This window comes from Motacilla alba, chromosome 7 (genome assembly GCF_015832195.1).
Source record: "Motacilla alba alba isolate MOTALB_02 chromosome 7, Motacilla_alba_V1.0_pri, whole genome shotgun sequence".
NCBI lineage: Eukaryota > Metazoa > Chordata > Aves > Passeriformes > Motacillidae > Motacilla > Motacilla alba.
Window position 1 is genome coordinate 2,186,607 of NC_052022.1, and position 14,168 is coordinate 2,200,774.

Consider the following 14,168-nt stretch of genomic DNA (forward strand, 5'->3'; position numbering starts at 1 on the left):
CCTTTTAAAGATGTCCAGAGGAGGTTTTTTACCCCCCCAAGAATTCAGTAATTTTCCTCTTTTTGCCCATCCTGATGCTTCATGTCCCAGTATTTGGGGTGTACAGTGTTCCTGTGCTGGCACTTGTCACTGGAAGCTGGAAGCTGGATAAGCCCAGCAGCTGACACGGGCGTGAGCCAGAGCTCAGCCACAAACCCCGCAGCCCTGCTCAGCAGGGGAGTAAAGGGATTCCTCAGAATAACCCCGGGCTCAGCTGCCACGGGGACAAGGAAGGAGGCCAGGTCTGGCTAGAAAGGGTGCTTTGGGCAGGAGAGTTTTGATGGGATGCCTTTTTTGCTGCTGGAGCTCAGGAACGCCACCAGAAGCTCCCACACGGGGGATGTCTCACAGAGGAGATGCACTCGCAACGCCTCAGATTCCAGAACCAAGGAATGCCAAGGGATGTGCCCTCAGCTGGGCTGAGCTGCCCCAGGAGGGCACAGAGGAAGGGAATGACTGGAATTTGGGGGGAGGCAGGATGGACTCACTTCCTGTTCCTTTTCCTGGCGCGGCTGAACGCCTCCAGCCCCTCCGTTAGTGTCTTCAGCTTCTCCGGCTCCACCTGGGGAAGGGATGGACACCAAACCTGGTTACCCAGAGCAGCAAATCCCCTTTCCTGCTCTGCCAGCCCGGGGATGCCCCTCCAGCAGGGCAGGAGCAGCACCTGGAGCTCCCCACCCCTCCCACTTTCACCCATTACTGGAATTTCCCAGCAGCGGCAACAGAAACCCAAACTCAGGACATTTATGGCACAAAACTGAGGAGGGGAATCCTTCAGAGACCTTTCTTGGCAGTGCTGGTGGAGTGTCTCACTCTGCACTCGCTTTCCCACATGGATTTTACACCTGGAATGCACACCTGGAATTCTGAGCGCCTGGGAATGATGATCCCATCACCACCGGCTCCGGGGTGAGGAATTCCAGGTCTCTGCTCAACTCCAGGCACGGCCAAATTCATTCCCATTCCAGAAGGAAATCCTTCCTTGCCTTCTCAATCCAGGAATCTTCACCAGAGCTTTATTTGTTTGTCTTAAAATCAGTTATTTTAATTATTTTTGTATTTTTCTTTAGAGATCAGGGATGAATTTGGGCATGTGCTCAAGAGAACTGGGAATTTAAATCTTGACTATTTTACATTTAAACAATTTCAACCAGTGTGTGGGCAGCAGTAAGTCCCAGTGTAAACAATACAAGCAGAAAATTAATTATAACATCTCTGTAATTTCATCATTTGCATCTCAAAACATGAAGCCACATCACTCTATTATTTTGAGGTGGCTCAGTCATTCCTGCTGGTAATAACAACAAAATCAGATATTTAGAGCACACCAACCTAAAGAAAAGAAACGGTTCAGTTCCTGTTTCCCTGCTCCATCTTACTTGGCATTTTACATAAATACAAATGTGTTGAGCGTGTGCCCATACACAACCTGGAAATGAAGTGGGAATGCAAATTCCCTCCAAATTCAGCTTTCCAAATCCTAAATAATTTCTATTCACCGCAGATCGGACGTGGGGCCACGACAAGGTGGAGGTAATGAGTGAGCAGCTGCCAAAATCTCTCAAAATAAGGCCCAAAATGACACGTTCAGACCAGATTTCAATGTCTTGAAGTCACACCTGTGCTGAAGAAATTGGGAATGTGCTGATCCAGGCACTTCCAGGAGTCATTAATGGAGAAATCTGTACTTGGGGAGCTGAGATTTCAATTTTCATGAAATAAATTCAATTATGCCACAGATTGTAGCGTTTTTTCCCTTAAAACCTGCTCATTTTTAATGCAAGTATTTCCAATAACCTCATCCCTCACTGGATTTTAGAAGAATACAAATGGAGAAGAAATTGAGAACCTGGGGAGCTTTTCTAAGGACAAACATGAGAGAAAAGGAATTATCCCTATCCATGATAGAACTGTGGAACAAACACATAAGGAACAAACTGCCGAGGGCTGCCAGGAGAGAAACTGCAAAGTTCAATGTAAATAATGTTATCAAAAATTAATATCATGTTTGGGAAACAAAGCACCTCTTAAAGTAACAAAAATCTTCGTTATTGGCATTTTGTGACGGTTATACATTAAAAAAACACTTGGGTTTCTTGAGAAGTATCAAATTGCTACAAAACATGGCATGGAAAGCAACTCCAGCAGAAATAACAATTCATAATCATCAATATCAACACCAGATCACACACAGATGGCGAGGATTCCTCCCTGTTCTACCTGCAGCACCAGAAAAAAGCCCAGGTTAAGCAGCCCAGTTAACCAGCCCAGGTTAAGCAGCCCAGTTAACCAGCCCAGTTTAAGCAGCCCAGTTTAACCCCTGGAGAGTCACACTGAGAGCAGGATTTGCCCCGGTAAAATTCACCATGAAAAGCTCCCACAAAACCTTTGATTGCTCTGGTCCTGCTTAGGTGCTGAATTAATAACCAAGGTGGGTAATAATCAAATTAATTGCTTAATGAGATACAACTCCTCTGGTTTGGGATCAGACACAGGCTTGCTTCTTTTCTTCCCAGAAACTTCTGCTGCACTTCCGTGGGTTCCTGATTTCCAGCAGCCAAAACCCAAGGAAAGGAAGTGCAATAGCCCTGCTTTTCCTGTCTGGATCCTCCAGACAGATCCATTATCCCATCAAATACCTGAATGCCCAAAGTCTTTTAAATGGAAACAAAGATCAAGTAATAAACAATCTAAAGAGCAGAGAATGTACAAACCCCAACAGCAAATTAATGTAACAGGGGAGGGTCACATTTGGTTACACAAAGACTTTAAAGATGTTTCCAGGAAGCTCCAGAGAAAAAGGAATTTTCCCAGGTGCTGCAGGTCACTCCCACCACGGGCCGGTGCAGAATTCTTGAAGAACATTTGGTTTCCAAGGGTGTTTCTTTGTGGTTTTCCAGGTGACTCCTTCTGGTCTGCAGTGGGTTTCTCCCTGTATCCCACCCTCAGCTCCGGCCCCTTGGAATGGCCGTTCACCCCACACTTCTTGAAAGAATTAAACCCATTTCTTCCATATTTCAATTGAAAATGATTAATTCAAGGTGATCTGATGCCAGAGGTGATCCACGATGTGGGAATTCCTCATGGAGAACTTGGACTTGGTCTCCACCTTGCTGTGAGCACTGCAAGGATCTGCTTCCCTGGCTTTGTGTTCAGTATCCAATAAAATGGGTGCCACTGGATTTAACACCCCACAGTTCCCATACAGTGCCCAGGAACCCCACCACAGCAAAGGCTGGCACAAAACCAACAGCACATCCCGGGAGCCACAGGCTGGGCAGGAAACACCAAACTGCTCAGGAGTGCAGGTAAGAAAACTCCCCCCTGTACACAAGTTCTAAAACAGAAACCTTCCCTTGCTGTTAAACACTCACAGAGGTTTGGACACACAGATGCTGTTAATCCATAAAAGCACACTGGGAATGGGAATGTTGTTCCTGTGCTCCTGGCTCAGACAGGGGTATTGAACATGGAATTCCTGCAGTTTTGTTTCATCCCTAGGAGTTTGTGATCTTCTCCTGTGCCTCCACTTCCTAACCTGACTCGAAACTCAGGGATCTGAGCTTCCTGAGGGACGAGCTCTGAAACACTCTCCTGGTTTGGGCTGGGATGGATTAATCCATGGAAAGCTCTGGAATATTCAGCACTCTCACCTGCCAAGGGACACCGAAGTTCTCCTGCTCTGGGGGTGAAACCACAGTGGAGGAGCATCCAGGATTTACAGCTCCAGAGGGGAGGGACTGGGCTGGAATTCCCAGAGCAGCTGTGGCTGCCCTGGATCCCTGGCAGTGTCCCAGGCCAGGCTGGACAGGGCTTGGAGCAGCCTGGGACAGTGGGAGGTGTCCCTGCCATGAGTTTCTCGTCCCTTCTCTCCTCTGGGTATCTGCTCCTGGCTCAATTTTGGGGAAAGAACACCTTGGTCTAACCCACTCTCCTCAGTTTTAAGTGATTTGATTTCTTGGTGTCACTGACAAACCCCTATTTCCTTAAATCTCCACTTTCTGCTTATGCATTTAAAAAATTTTTAATATTTATAGGTGGGAGATGTGCAGCATTCTGTAAGAACTACAAAGAGAAAATGTTACACAAGCAGTGGAGACCAGATTTGGGAATATTTTTCATAATAAAATTACCAATAACTCCTTGAGAACTGCATTTCCTGTATATTCCCCAACAAGCACGTGATTTGTTGACACAAAAGAAGAATTTTAGTATGAAAGAGCAAATTGGAACACTTTCCTTATTACTAAATGATGATCAAAACCTCCTTTAGAGTTGGAAATGCGTGTGCATTTCCTGTGAGAAGTGTGTGTCAATCAGCAAGATTTCACTCATTAAAGATTCCTCAACCTGATGAGGCAGTTTCAGCACTTTCAGGTATTTCCGTATCAGATGCTTTGGACACAGCCAGGAATTTGTCAGAACACACCACGTAAGTGAGAACCACTTCTTGTTAGCACCAAAAAATCATTTAGCAAAGCCCAAATCTAACCTGTCTCACGGCCCTGGCAGGAAATGAGGGGGAAACTCAGCTCTACAAGCTACAGCTAGGAAAAAAACCAACATTTTTGCTGCTAAAGAAGAGACAAAATAGGACAAAATTTTGATTTGTGTGCCGGTGGGGCGAGAGAGAGATGCGCATAGAGACATAAATATACCTTCCCCTCCTCAGCGTTCTGTTGGCATGAATTGTGAACCTCTTCTTCTCTGCCAAGTTTGCCAGGCCAGGAAGTCAGTCCTTTGATCTGGCCCCAGACCAAGTCGCCCACGTTAAACGTCCTCGGCCTGTAGTGGATGAGCTCGTGGGACGAGGGCGACTCGGGGTTCCGCAGCTCCTCCTCGCTGCTGATGCTCTTAGCATCCGAGGGGCTGGGCACGCACCCGTTAATGCTTTTGGCATTAAAATCTCCATTGTAATGGATGTAGTCTTTCACTAAGGAACTCTCCAAGCTATTGGAGGAACTGGGAGATTGCTCTTCCAGGATCAGGTCTTGTTTGGAAGCGTTGAGCAACTCCCCGAAGGCCCTGTTGGGCTGCGGGCGGTTCCCGTTGATGTGTGCACATCGTTCCACAGTGTTCTCCAGTCTTTCCTTGAAACTCATCATAGTTCTTTTGTAATTGTTATACCTGAAATTCTCCTCCAGCGTTTTCTCGCTCTGACAGTTCCGCTGCGCCAGCAGGGCCTGGTGCTGCTCCCCCTGCAGCAGCGGCAGCGCCGAGACGTTGTTGGGCCTCTCGTGGCACGGGCTGCCGTGGACGTGGGCGGAGTGCTCCAGGAACTCCTCGCATTTCCACCTGCTGATCTCCCCCCCGGGGCTCTGCTCCCCTTCCCACTGCTTTTTGGGCGTGTTACAAGCGGCCGGTTTGTAATACTCGTAGCCGTCCCCCTCGCTGGAATTCTTGCCGTGCTCCGAGTTCTTCGGGCCCCGCGCGCCGCGGCCGCCGCGCCCGCGCCCCTCGTGCTCGGCGCCGCGGCCGTGGATGACGGCGCTGACGGCGCTGGACAGGTTCAGGGGGTCCCCGATGGAGGCTGTGAAGGCACTCATGGCACTCAGGGCGGGGATGGGGCTCGGCTGCGCGGCGCTGGAGCCGGCCGTGGTGATCACCACCGGCACGCCCTTGCTGGCCGCGTCCACCACCGCCTTGTAGATGGCGTCCACCGAGGCGTCGCCCGCGGCGGCGGCGCTGGGGTTGTCCTTGGCCTGCTGGCCCAGGGATGGGTCAGGTCTCTGCTGCAGGTCGCAGGGGGGCTCCTGGAAGGGAGGAAGGAGAGTGGTGGAGCTCTCGGGAACCGGCGCCATGCCCATCTGGGTGATCATTCTTTTGTTGAGGACGGCGGCGTCTTCCTGCATCCTCACCTGGGGAAAGGAGAGACAAGATGGGAATTGCTGCTTGAACTCCAGCCGGGTTTCAGCAGATAAACTCTGTGGTTGTTCACTACAGCACATTTCTTTTTGTTATACACCAGGTACAAACTGAACAAGGGAGAGAGGGAATTAAAAGCCTGATTTAGAGGAAAGCAAAGCCACTGTCTCGGGCTTTGTGTCAGCAGGCTCCTGTTTGCTCTCAAGTCCTACACAACTTCACCGGGGTCAGTATTTCTGATACAGAGACACAGGATGGTTTGGGTGGGAAGGGACCTCAAAGCCCACCCAGTGCCACTCCCTACCACAGGCAGGGACACCTTCCATTGTCCCAGGGTGCTCCGAGTTCTGTCCAGCCTGGCCTTGGGCACTTCCAGGGATGCAGGGACAGCCACAGCTTCTCTGGGCACCCTGTGCCAGGGCCTGCCCACCCTCCCAGCCAGGAATTCCTTCCCATGCTCCACCTAAATCTCCCCTCTGGCAGTCTGAACTCACCCCTCCTTGTCCTGTCCCTCCAGTCCCTCTCCAGCCTCCCCACAGCCCCTCCGGCCACTGGAGGATGCTCTGAGGCCCCCAGGAGCCTTCCCTTCTCCAGCTGAGCTGATCTAGTCCAGCCTCCTGCTGGAGCACAGGATCACAGCCAGGTGGGCTCTGTGCATCTCCAGAGGAGGAGAGACCTCAACTCCACAAGCTCTGAGTTCTGCTCTCCGTTCCTCCTCTCTCCTTCCCCGACCCCAGCATTGCTCCTGTCCTGGTGTGCTCCTCAAGGAATTCCTGAATGCCACCACTGTGCTTTTGGGATTGGTTCACAATCCTACTTTCCCCTTTGCTGTGTGCCTTTCCCATGGGATCTCCAGTGCCCAACATCCCACACCCCAGTGCTCTAAGCTGTGAGAAATGGATTTACAGAGAATTAAAAAAAATTGATAACAAGTTTATATAGTTTTGTATATTTGTACGTAAATACTGAGATAAGGTGTGTTGACTTGAGAAGATCATTATCTATGGAATAAAGATGATATTGTTGAAAGATTGAATTAGAAATAAGTAATAATATATGGTTTTGTAAAAAGATTTGATATTCTAGAGAATTAGAATTGTGAAAGATGTATTGTAGTAAGATTATGTGGGAAAAAACATAATTAGTGTTGGAAATAATAGTAATATTGCCTAGTAAAAGTTAATAAGTTAAAAATATTTATAAAGTATTGTAACTAAGAAATAAGTTGGTTTTTAATAGAATAGTGTGGAGTTCTATATTTTTTGTGTTTTATTATTTATTGAGACTAATAATAGAATAAAATATTTTAAAATATTTTAAAAGATAAAACTAAGAAAACCAAGACTAAGCCACAGCAAAGTGGCACCTCCAGATTCAACCACCTGAGCTTTTCCTACTCCTTGTCACATCCACAGGCAGGGAACACGATGCCAACAAGAGCACTCCAACAAAAACTGTAAAAACCAAAGGGGAAATATTCCAAAAGCCCTTTAACTACTTACTGTGACTATTTATATAACTGGAAATGGGGCACAAAACATTACTGGGCTAAAGCCACCAGAACTCCTATGAGAGAGGGAACAGGCAGCGAGCTGAGATTTTCCAGGGAAGCTTCTCCCCAGCTCCTTTTTCCTCCTGGAAGGGTGAAAGCACTGCCTGGCCCCTCAGCTTTCCCCTCCTCACACCTGCACTTCTGCAGCAATGCTGAGGAACAACAAATCCCTGCCTGCACCCTGGCTCTGTCACCTGGTTTGGCTCTGTTGATGCCCAGCCTGAATTTGGAATAACTGTGTTATGTGGAGAGCAGGCAAGTCTGGTTTTTGCCCAGTTTGGCATTGTTTATTCACTCCCATCCCTGTTTTTCCAGGCTGCCCAATCCCCATCACAGCTCCTCCATCCCACTGCAGTGGCAATACGAGAGGACTGGTGCACGCAGTCACTTAGAACAAATTATTAATTACCAACTACTAATTCTAATTACTGCAAAGCACTATCAGGGTTTATTTCTCGCTGCTGAATTATCAGAATGGGCTGAGCAGGAATTTAGGATAATTTCTGTGGGATGGAAAAGAGTTTTGTTAAAATTCTATAGTGATTGTCAGCATACAGAGGAACTTATTTCAATACATGCAGCATAACTCTGTCTAAAGCAACTAAACCCAGTTCCTCAGGAGAAAGGGATAAAATTTCAATAACAAATGTTCCTGATTTGCAAAATCCATCAGCTACTGAAAGAACATATTGTATGTAATAAATGTATTTACATTCATGTAATTATATAAATAACACTGTCGTAATCAGCAAAAAACCCCCAGACTCTGGAGGATGGAATTTTACCTCCTGAGAGCTGCACACTTGCTTGAATATTGATTTACTTTTGTTTTCTACCTGGAAATTCTGGAACAGACACGCCATGGGGTTTGGGTTGTTGGCTGGGCCAGGAATTTGGGGCTGGCCTTGAAAGCCCTGCACGTTCTGGTAGCCCTGGAGAAGGTGCTGCTGCTGCTGCTGCTGCTGCTGCTGCTGATTTGAAGGAAACATCTGATTGTTGTTGAGGAGTGACTGGAGATGGCTGAGCTGATGGTTGTTCAGAGTAGTGTTCAGGGATGACATTTCCCCTGCAAGGCAAGCACAGGCAAACACCACTCAGCAATTCCCTGCACTCCAAGCCCACCGAGTGCCAAAAAACCTCTGGAGAACAACCCTGCTCCCCCATCCTCTGGGAACGGGGCTCTGCTCCTGAATTCCCCAGTGCTGGGTCTTTTGTGTCACCTCTCCTGACTCCTGGGACAGCAGGGATGGCAGGAGGAGCTTCTGTGGAATTCCAGGCTATGGAATCTCACTGAAACACTGCTGGGGTGGTGAGGGGCATGAGGAGAGGAGAGGGAGAGAAAGAGACAAACATTTAAACCCCAAACAAAATGAGTTTTTCACCAGCTGAGAAGGAGAAAAGGCTGTTTGGCTCAGCCGTGTCACACAACACTCCAAACAACTCTCTTACATTCTAGAGTGATGGATTTTTACTCTTTTACATTCTAAAGTAAAAGCTGAATTAACATTTTTTATTACATGAAAATTTCACTTTACATGAACGTTTTACCTCTTAAAAAAACCCCACACTGTCAAACCCGACTTTATGAAATAATAAACCTTAAAATACATAAATTTTCTAGTTTCTTTCTTTTAAAAATTAATATCTTGTGATTTCCTTAAAAGTGCCATTTGAAAAGTCACTGTTATGTGTATTTTGTATGGAAAATGCCAAGTAGGTTGAGTTCACTGCATCCACTGAGGTCTGGGTGAGGCATTATTTAATTATTATTTAATTCCCACCAGGAGTATATTACCAACAGAGGAGCACCTACTCTATGATATGTTTTTGGTAAAAATAACTGAAAAATCATCACCCAGGAGGGAAAAACCTTGTATTTAAGGAGTTCTTCATCACTTGCTTTGGGATGTTGGTTGGTTGCCATCTCCAGCACAGCTACTCCTGCTCACCCTGTGCTGCCACAGGCACTCCCAGCTGACCCAGGGATGCTCCTGAGCAATGAAATAAATCCAGTTGCTCACACAATTTTCAGGTGGATTTAGTAGGTTTAGGTGGCAGAATTAATAATTCCCAAGATGAATAATAAACATTAAGGAATGAAAGCAGAACGCTATTTTAATTTCTTACAAGAACGATTGCGTTTGCTCAACAACAAGCTCCAGCAACACCAAGAAAAGAAAGGAAGATAAAACCAGAATCTGAAATTCTGAATCTGAAAATACTGTATCCAGCTCTGGCCCCTCAGCTTGGGAAGGACCTTGGGATGTTGGAGCACGTCCAGAGGGGACAATGAGGCTGGAGAGGGGCTGGGAACACAAACCCTGAGAGGAGCCCTGAGGGAGCTGGGGGTGCTCAGCCTGGAGAAAAGGAGACTCAGGGCTGCCCTCCTCACTCTCACAGCTCCTGAAAGGTGCCTGTGCTCAGCTGGGCCTGGGCTCCTTCTCCAGGAACCGACAGAACCAGAGCACACAGCCTCGAGCTGCATCAAGGGAAATACAGGTTGGATATCGGGAAAAAGTTTTCATGGAAGGAGTGATAAAGTCCTGGAGTGGCTGCCCGGGGAGCTGTGCAGTCACCATCCCTGGGTGTGTTTAACACAGCCTGGTGTGGCACTGGGTGCCAGGGTTCACCTGAGGACTGGGGCTGGGCTGGACTCGATGATCCTGAAGGTCTCTCCCAGCCTGGTCATTCTGACATAATTCTGTGAACTCTCCCTCCCCAGCCCTGCTCAGGTTTTGTTCTTCCCCCAGCGCCGCACTCACCCAGCAGGCCCGTGCCCAGGAGAGGGTTCAGGAGCTGCGGCACCACGGAGCTGTTGCTGAGCTTGGCGGGCCCCGGCGCGCCGCTGGAGATGTTCAGGAGCGTTTCTGCCATGGACACCACGGCCGTGCCCCCGCCCAGCGCCGACACCGACAGCGCGGCCACCGCCGACGACGTGGTGGTGGTGGTGGTGGTGGCCTGCGAGGAGGTGGCTATGGCCACCTCGGGGTGGCCAGCCGAGCTCAGGACGCCCCCCACCAGCTGCGGGTTCAGGGCCATGAGCGCCGAGGCCCCGGAGGCGGCGGGCAGCAGCAGGGGGTTGGCGGCGGGCTCGGCGCCCGGGAAGCCGGGCACGGCGGCGGGCAGCAGGTTCTCCACCCTGCCGCCCTCGGGCAGGGGCTCGGGGGGCGCCGGCAGCTGCGTGACCGAGGGCGCGGGGGCGTTCTGCTGCTGCAGCAGGTCGGAGATGGTGACGTTGAAGGATGGCACGGGGAGCATGGCGGCTGCCTGGGCCTGGTTCTGGAGCAGGGCTGCCAGCAGCTGGAAGTGCACGGGCTGCAGAACCTGCCCGTCCACGTCGCCGGAGAGGAACGCTAAAGCAGCATTGACGTTGGGGTTCAGGAAACCCAAAGGGTTGAGGCTGACCTCAGACTTGCCTTCTCCTGCTGAAGGCTGGAGGATGTTTAGGAGGTTCTGGTTTAGGAGATGTTGCTGATTCACCGGCAGAGAGAGAGGCAGGGAATTGAGGAGGTTCTGATTCAGAGGATGCGGCAGATTGTTGTTTGAAGAGCTGTTCTGCGGGAAGTGGAGCGAGTGTTCGTGGCCGGCGAAGGGGAACTCGCCCCCCATGGGCAGCTGGCCCTGCTGCAGAGGGGTCCCAGCTGCAGTGGTGACAATGACACCATCCTGGAGCACAGACGTGGTCTTGGTGATGGCAGCTTGGCTGGTGCCAGCGATGGCTATCGATGACGACGGGCCCAAACCCCCTGGAATGGGAAGAGCGGGAATATTAACGGGGGGCTGCTTGCTGGGAGACACCTCCAGGGCACACAGCACCCGGCTCAGCCCAACCAGCCACGGCAAAAGGGGTTGGGGAATCCAGACTGGAGCACTTGAAAAACAGGAATGGATGTGCCACGAGATGCTCCAGCCACTCTGTGCCGTGCCCCATTGGAGATTATGGCATTGTGCACTTGTACTTCCCTTAAAGGTCTTTAACAGCATTTAATTCATATATAATCACAGATTTTCAACAGCACAAACCCAAAACCAGCCATGACTTAACAGAGTTAGCCATGGACCAGGCTGGAATAAACCACCAGGATCACAGGAATGATGTTGGGTGAAACACTGAGTCCATGATCCACTTCCAGTTTTAAATCATTTGGATTAAATGGGTTTTGGATTTTTGATTATTATTTAAGGCATTGTTTTGGACTCCTGAATTAAAAAAAAACCAAAAAACCATGGTACGATGAGACTGTTCCAGGTCAGCAGGAATTCACAATTTGTAAAGGAAAAATGTAATTTGGGGTGGTGTAAAATCCATCACTTGGGATGAAAAGAAAGGGCAATTGGTAAATTTACCATGAGAAGGCTACAAAGAAAGAGTAAAAATGTTCATTTGGATAACTTTATACCCCTTTAGCAAAGCTGAAATATATATTATTATTATTATTTTACTTAAGGCAGTTTTGAATTGACAGTGGTCACTCGTATAGCTCTTAGGATGAGAGACTGAAAGGCATCAATGATCACAAATATCAATTCCCATTTTTCTGAACAAATACTCTTTAGAAAGGGACTTGCCAGCACACTCAACTGATAAGAACTGAGCCAAACCTTTACATCATTTTAAACTAAAATTACCATTTTTAAGTGCTGTAACGTTGTGACAACTCCAAAAGGTACAAAATGAACACAGAACACTTTGAACTCAAGAGAACAAATCTCACCCCTCTCTCCCAGTGCCAGTATCACGTTTCAGAGCAGAAATTAAATAATAAAGTGAGGTGAGGTGAGAGCAAAGTGCAATTGCAGAGCAGAGCAAATCCCACTCTGGGTGAGTGGGTCAAAATCCTTCATCTTCACAAGAAGCAAACTTCATTCATTTAATTTTAGAAATCAAATCAGTATTTAGAACTAATGCCCCAAGGATTTAAAAATCATGAGAAGTCCCAAAGACCAACCTGCAGATTTAAGCAATTCCCAGGGGAGGAATCAGCTGCACCACTCCCCCTTGGATGTGTTGGGGAGCACATGGAGAGATTTTTAATTCAGGCACGAGGAAATTATTCTGGAGAGCCTTCCTGAATACCAAACCTGGTTTGGGTATTTTCCTCATGTCTGTTTGTAATTTATTGCTGCTCCTGTTTCCCATTCTGCTCAGGTAAACGAGCCCATGCAAGAGGATCTCAAAGTTGGAGAAGTGCTGCCAGGTTTTGGGGACAAATGGCTCTGTTTCCCAACCCCCATCTTCTGAGAGGCCCAAAGTGCATTCAACACCTTTCTCCAGATTAATTAAATACTTAATTAATTGCTCCTGAGGAAGAAAAAAAAAAGTCTTGATGGATAGTGAGTAGGAGGCAGAAAATGTGTTCTTATTTCAATCCAGACTGGAGAAGTTGGGAGTCAGAGAGGGGATGAGCAGCCAGGCTTCAGCAGAAAATAAAGCATCAATAAATATTCCCCTCAGCTTCTGTCCAACCTGGCACAGCAGGAATTGGGCTGGAAAAGTCCTGGACTGGGTGTATTTACAGAATGTACAGCTGCAGCTGAGCACAAATTTCTCTGTGGCACCAGAGATCAAAAAAACCATCCCAACAAGTCAATATTCAATTTTGAGGACATCCATGCAAAGTCATTTTCACTGGAAAATGGAGCTGGGAGAGCTTCCCAATAGCTGGCCTCAGACCAAAGGACAGAATGATGGCAACACCCCCAAAATCCCAAAACCCCCAAACTCCAAAACCCCAAAGCTGAAATCTTTGAAATCTGAAAAATTTCCCTAAAATTTTGAGGGAAAGGCAAAAAAAGCCCAGGACAACAGAAGTCCATAAAATTAGGCTTTTAAAATTTAATAAAATTAGAGTTTAAAAAATTTAATAAAATTAGGCTTTTAAAATTTTTAATAAAATTAGGGTTTTTTTTAAATTTAATTTTTAGAATGCAATACCTGTCCCAGTTTCAGTCTTGGCTCTTCTCCCTGCCCATCTCCTGTGATTTCTGCATTTCCCCAGCACTGCTGGGTTGGAAATGACTTGGAGGAAGCTGTTGTGATGTGCTCAGCTGCCAGCAGAGCAGTGTTTGAGTAAAAGAGTCAAGAAAACAGCACGTGAGAGCAGGAGCAGGAATTCAGGATTTTCCCACTCACAGCTGTGGCAGATGCATTGCAAATGAAGGAAGACACTCCACTGCGGATTTGGGAAGTTAAAAATTCAATAAAAAGCATTATTTCCTCCAATAATCCCCACTCCTCCCTGCAGCAAAAGCTGGAGCTGCCCACTGGTTCCATTTTCAGCTAAATATGTGTGGGAAATCCCACAGAACTAATGCAGGTTTTCTCTGTAATAATATCTTTAATAAGACTCATCCTTCTACATTAATTTGTTATTATTTTTTACACACTCCCTGACTTTTATCAATATAAAATCCCAGAAAGCTGCATGGCAGTTAAAACACCGACCAGGTGACTGACTGACAATTGTTGGCAAATTCAAATTTGAAGAGCTAAAACAACACCAGAAAACCCCAAACAAGCACTAAACATTTTCCTTGTTCTTCACAGTTCTTAACTGAAGAGAAAAATGATCACTTTCCTTTCCCCAAAATAATAACAAGGGAAAAATAAGTTATTATTCAGAAACAAGAGTGGGAAAAAGAAGCTGGAAACTGAAATAACTTAAATTTAAGTAATATATTTAAGTAAGTGATTCCTTATAGTCTCTCCCAA

General features: G+C 47.4%; 1 protein-coding gene across 4 annotated transcripts in view; it reads right to left on the reverse strand.

Annotated features, from left to right (window-relative positions):
* MBD5 (methyl-CpG binding domain protein 5) overlaps positions 1–14,168 on the reverse strand; it is a 122,293-nt gene that overhangs the window by 4,914 nt on the left and 103,211 nt on the right. For all 4 annotated transcript variants that reach the window (XM_038142892.1, XM_038142894.1, XM_038142893.1 and 1 more), the window contains 4 exons: positions 10,219–11,202; positions 8,293–8,522; positions 4,698–5,897; positions 528–601 (listed from right to left, as the gene is read on the reverse strand). In XM_038142892.1, the coding sequence (XP_037998820.1) occupies positions 528–601; positions 4,698–5,897; positions 8,293–8,522; positions 10,219–11,202 (2,488 nt within the window). The remainder of the gene's footprint in view (positions 1–527; positions 602–4,697; positions 5,898–8,292; positions 8,523–10,218; positions 11,203–14,168) is intronic.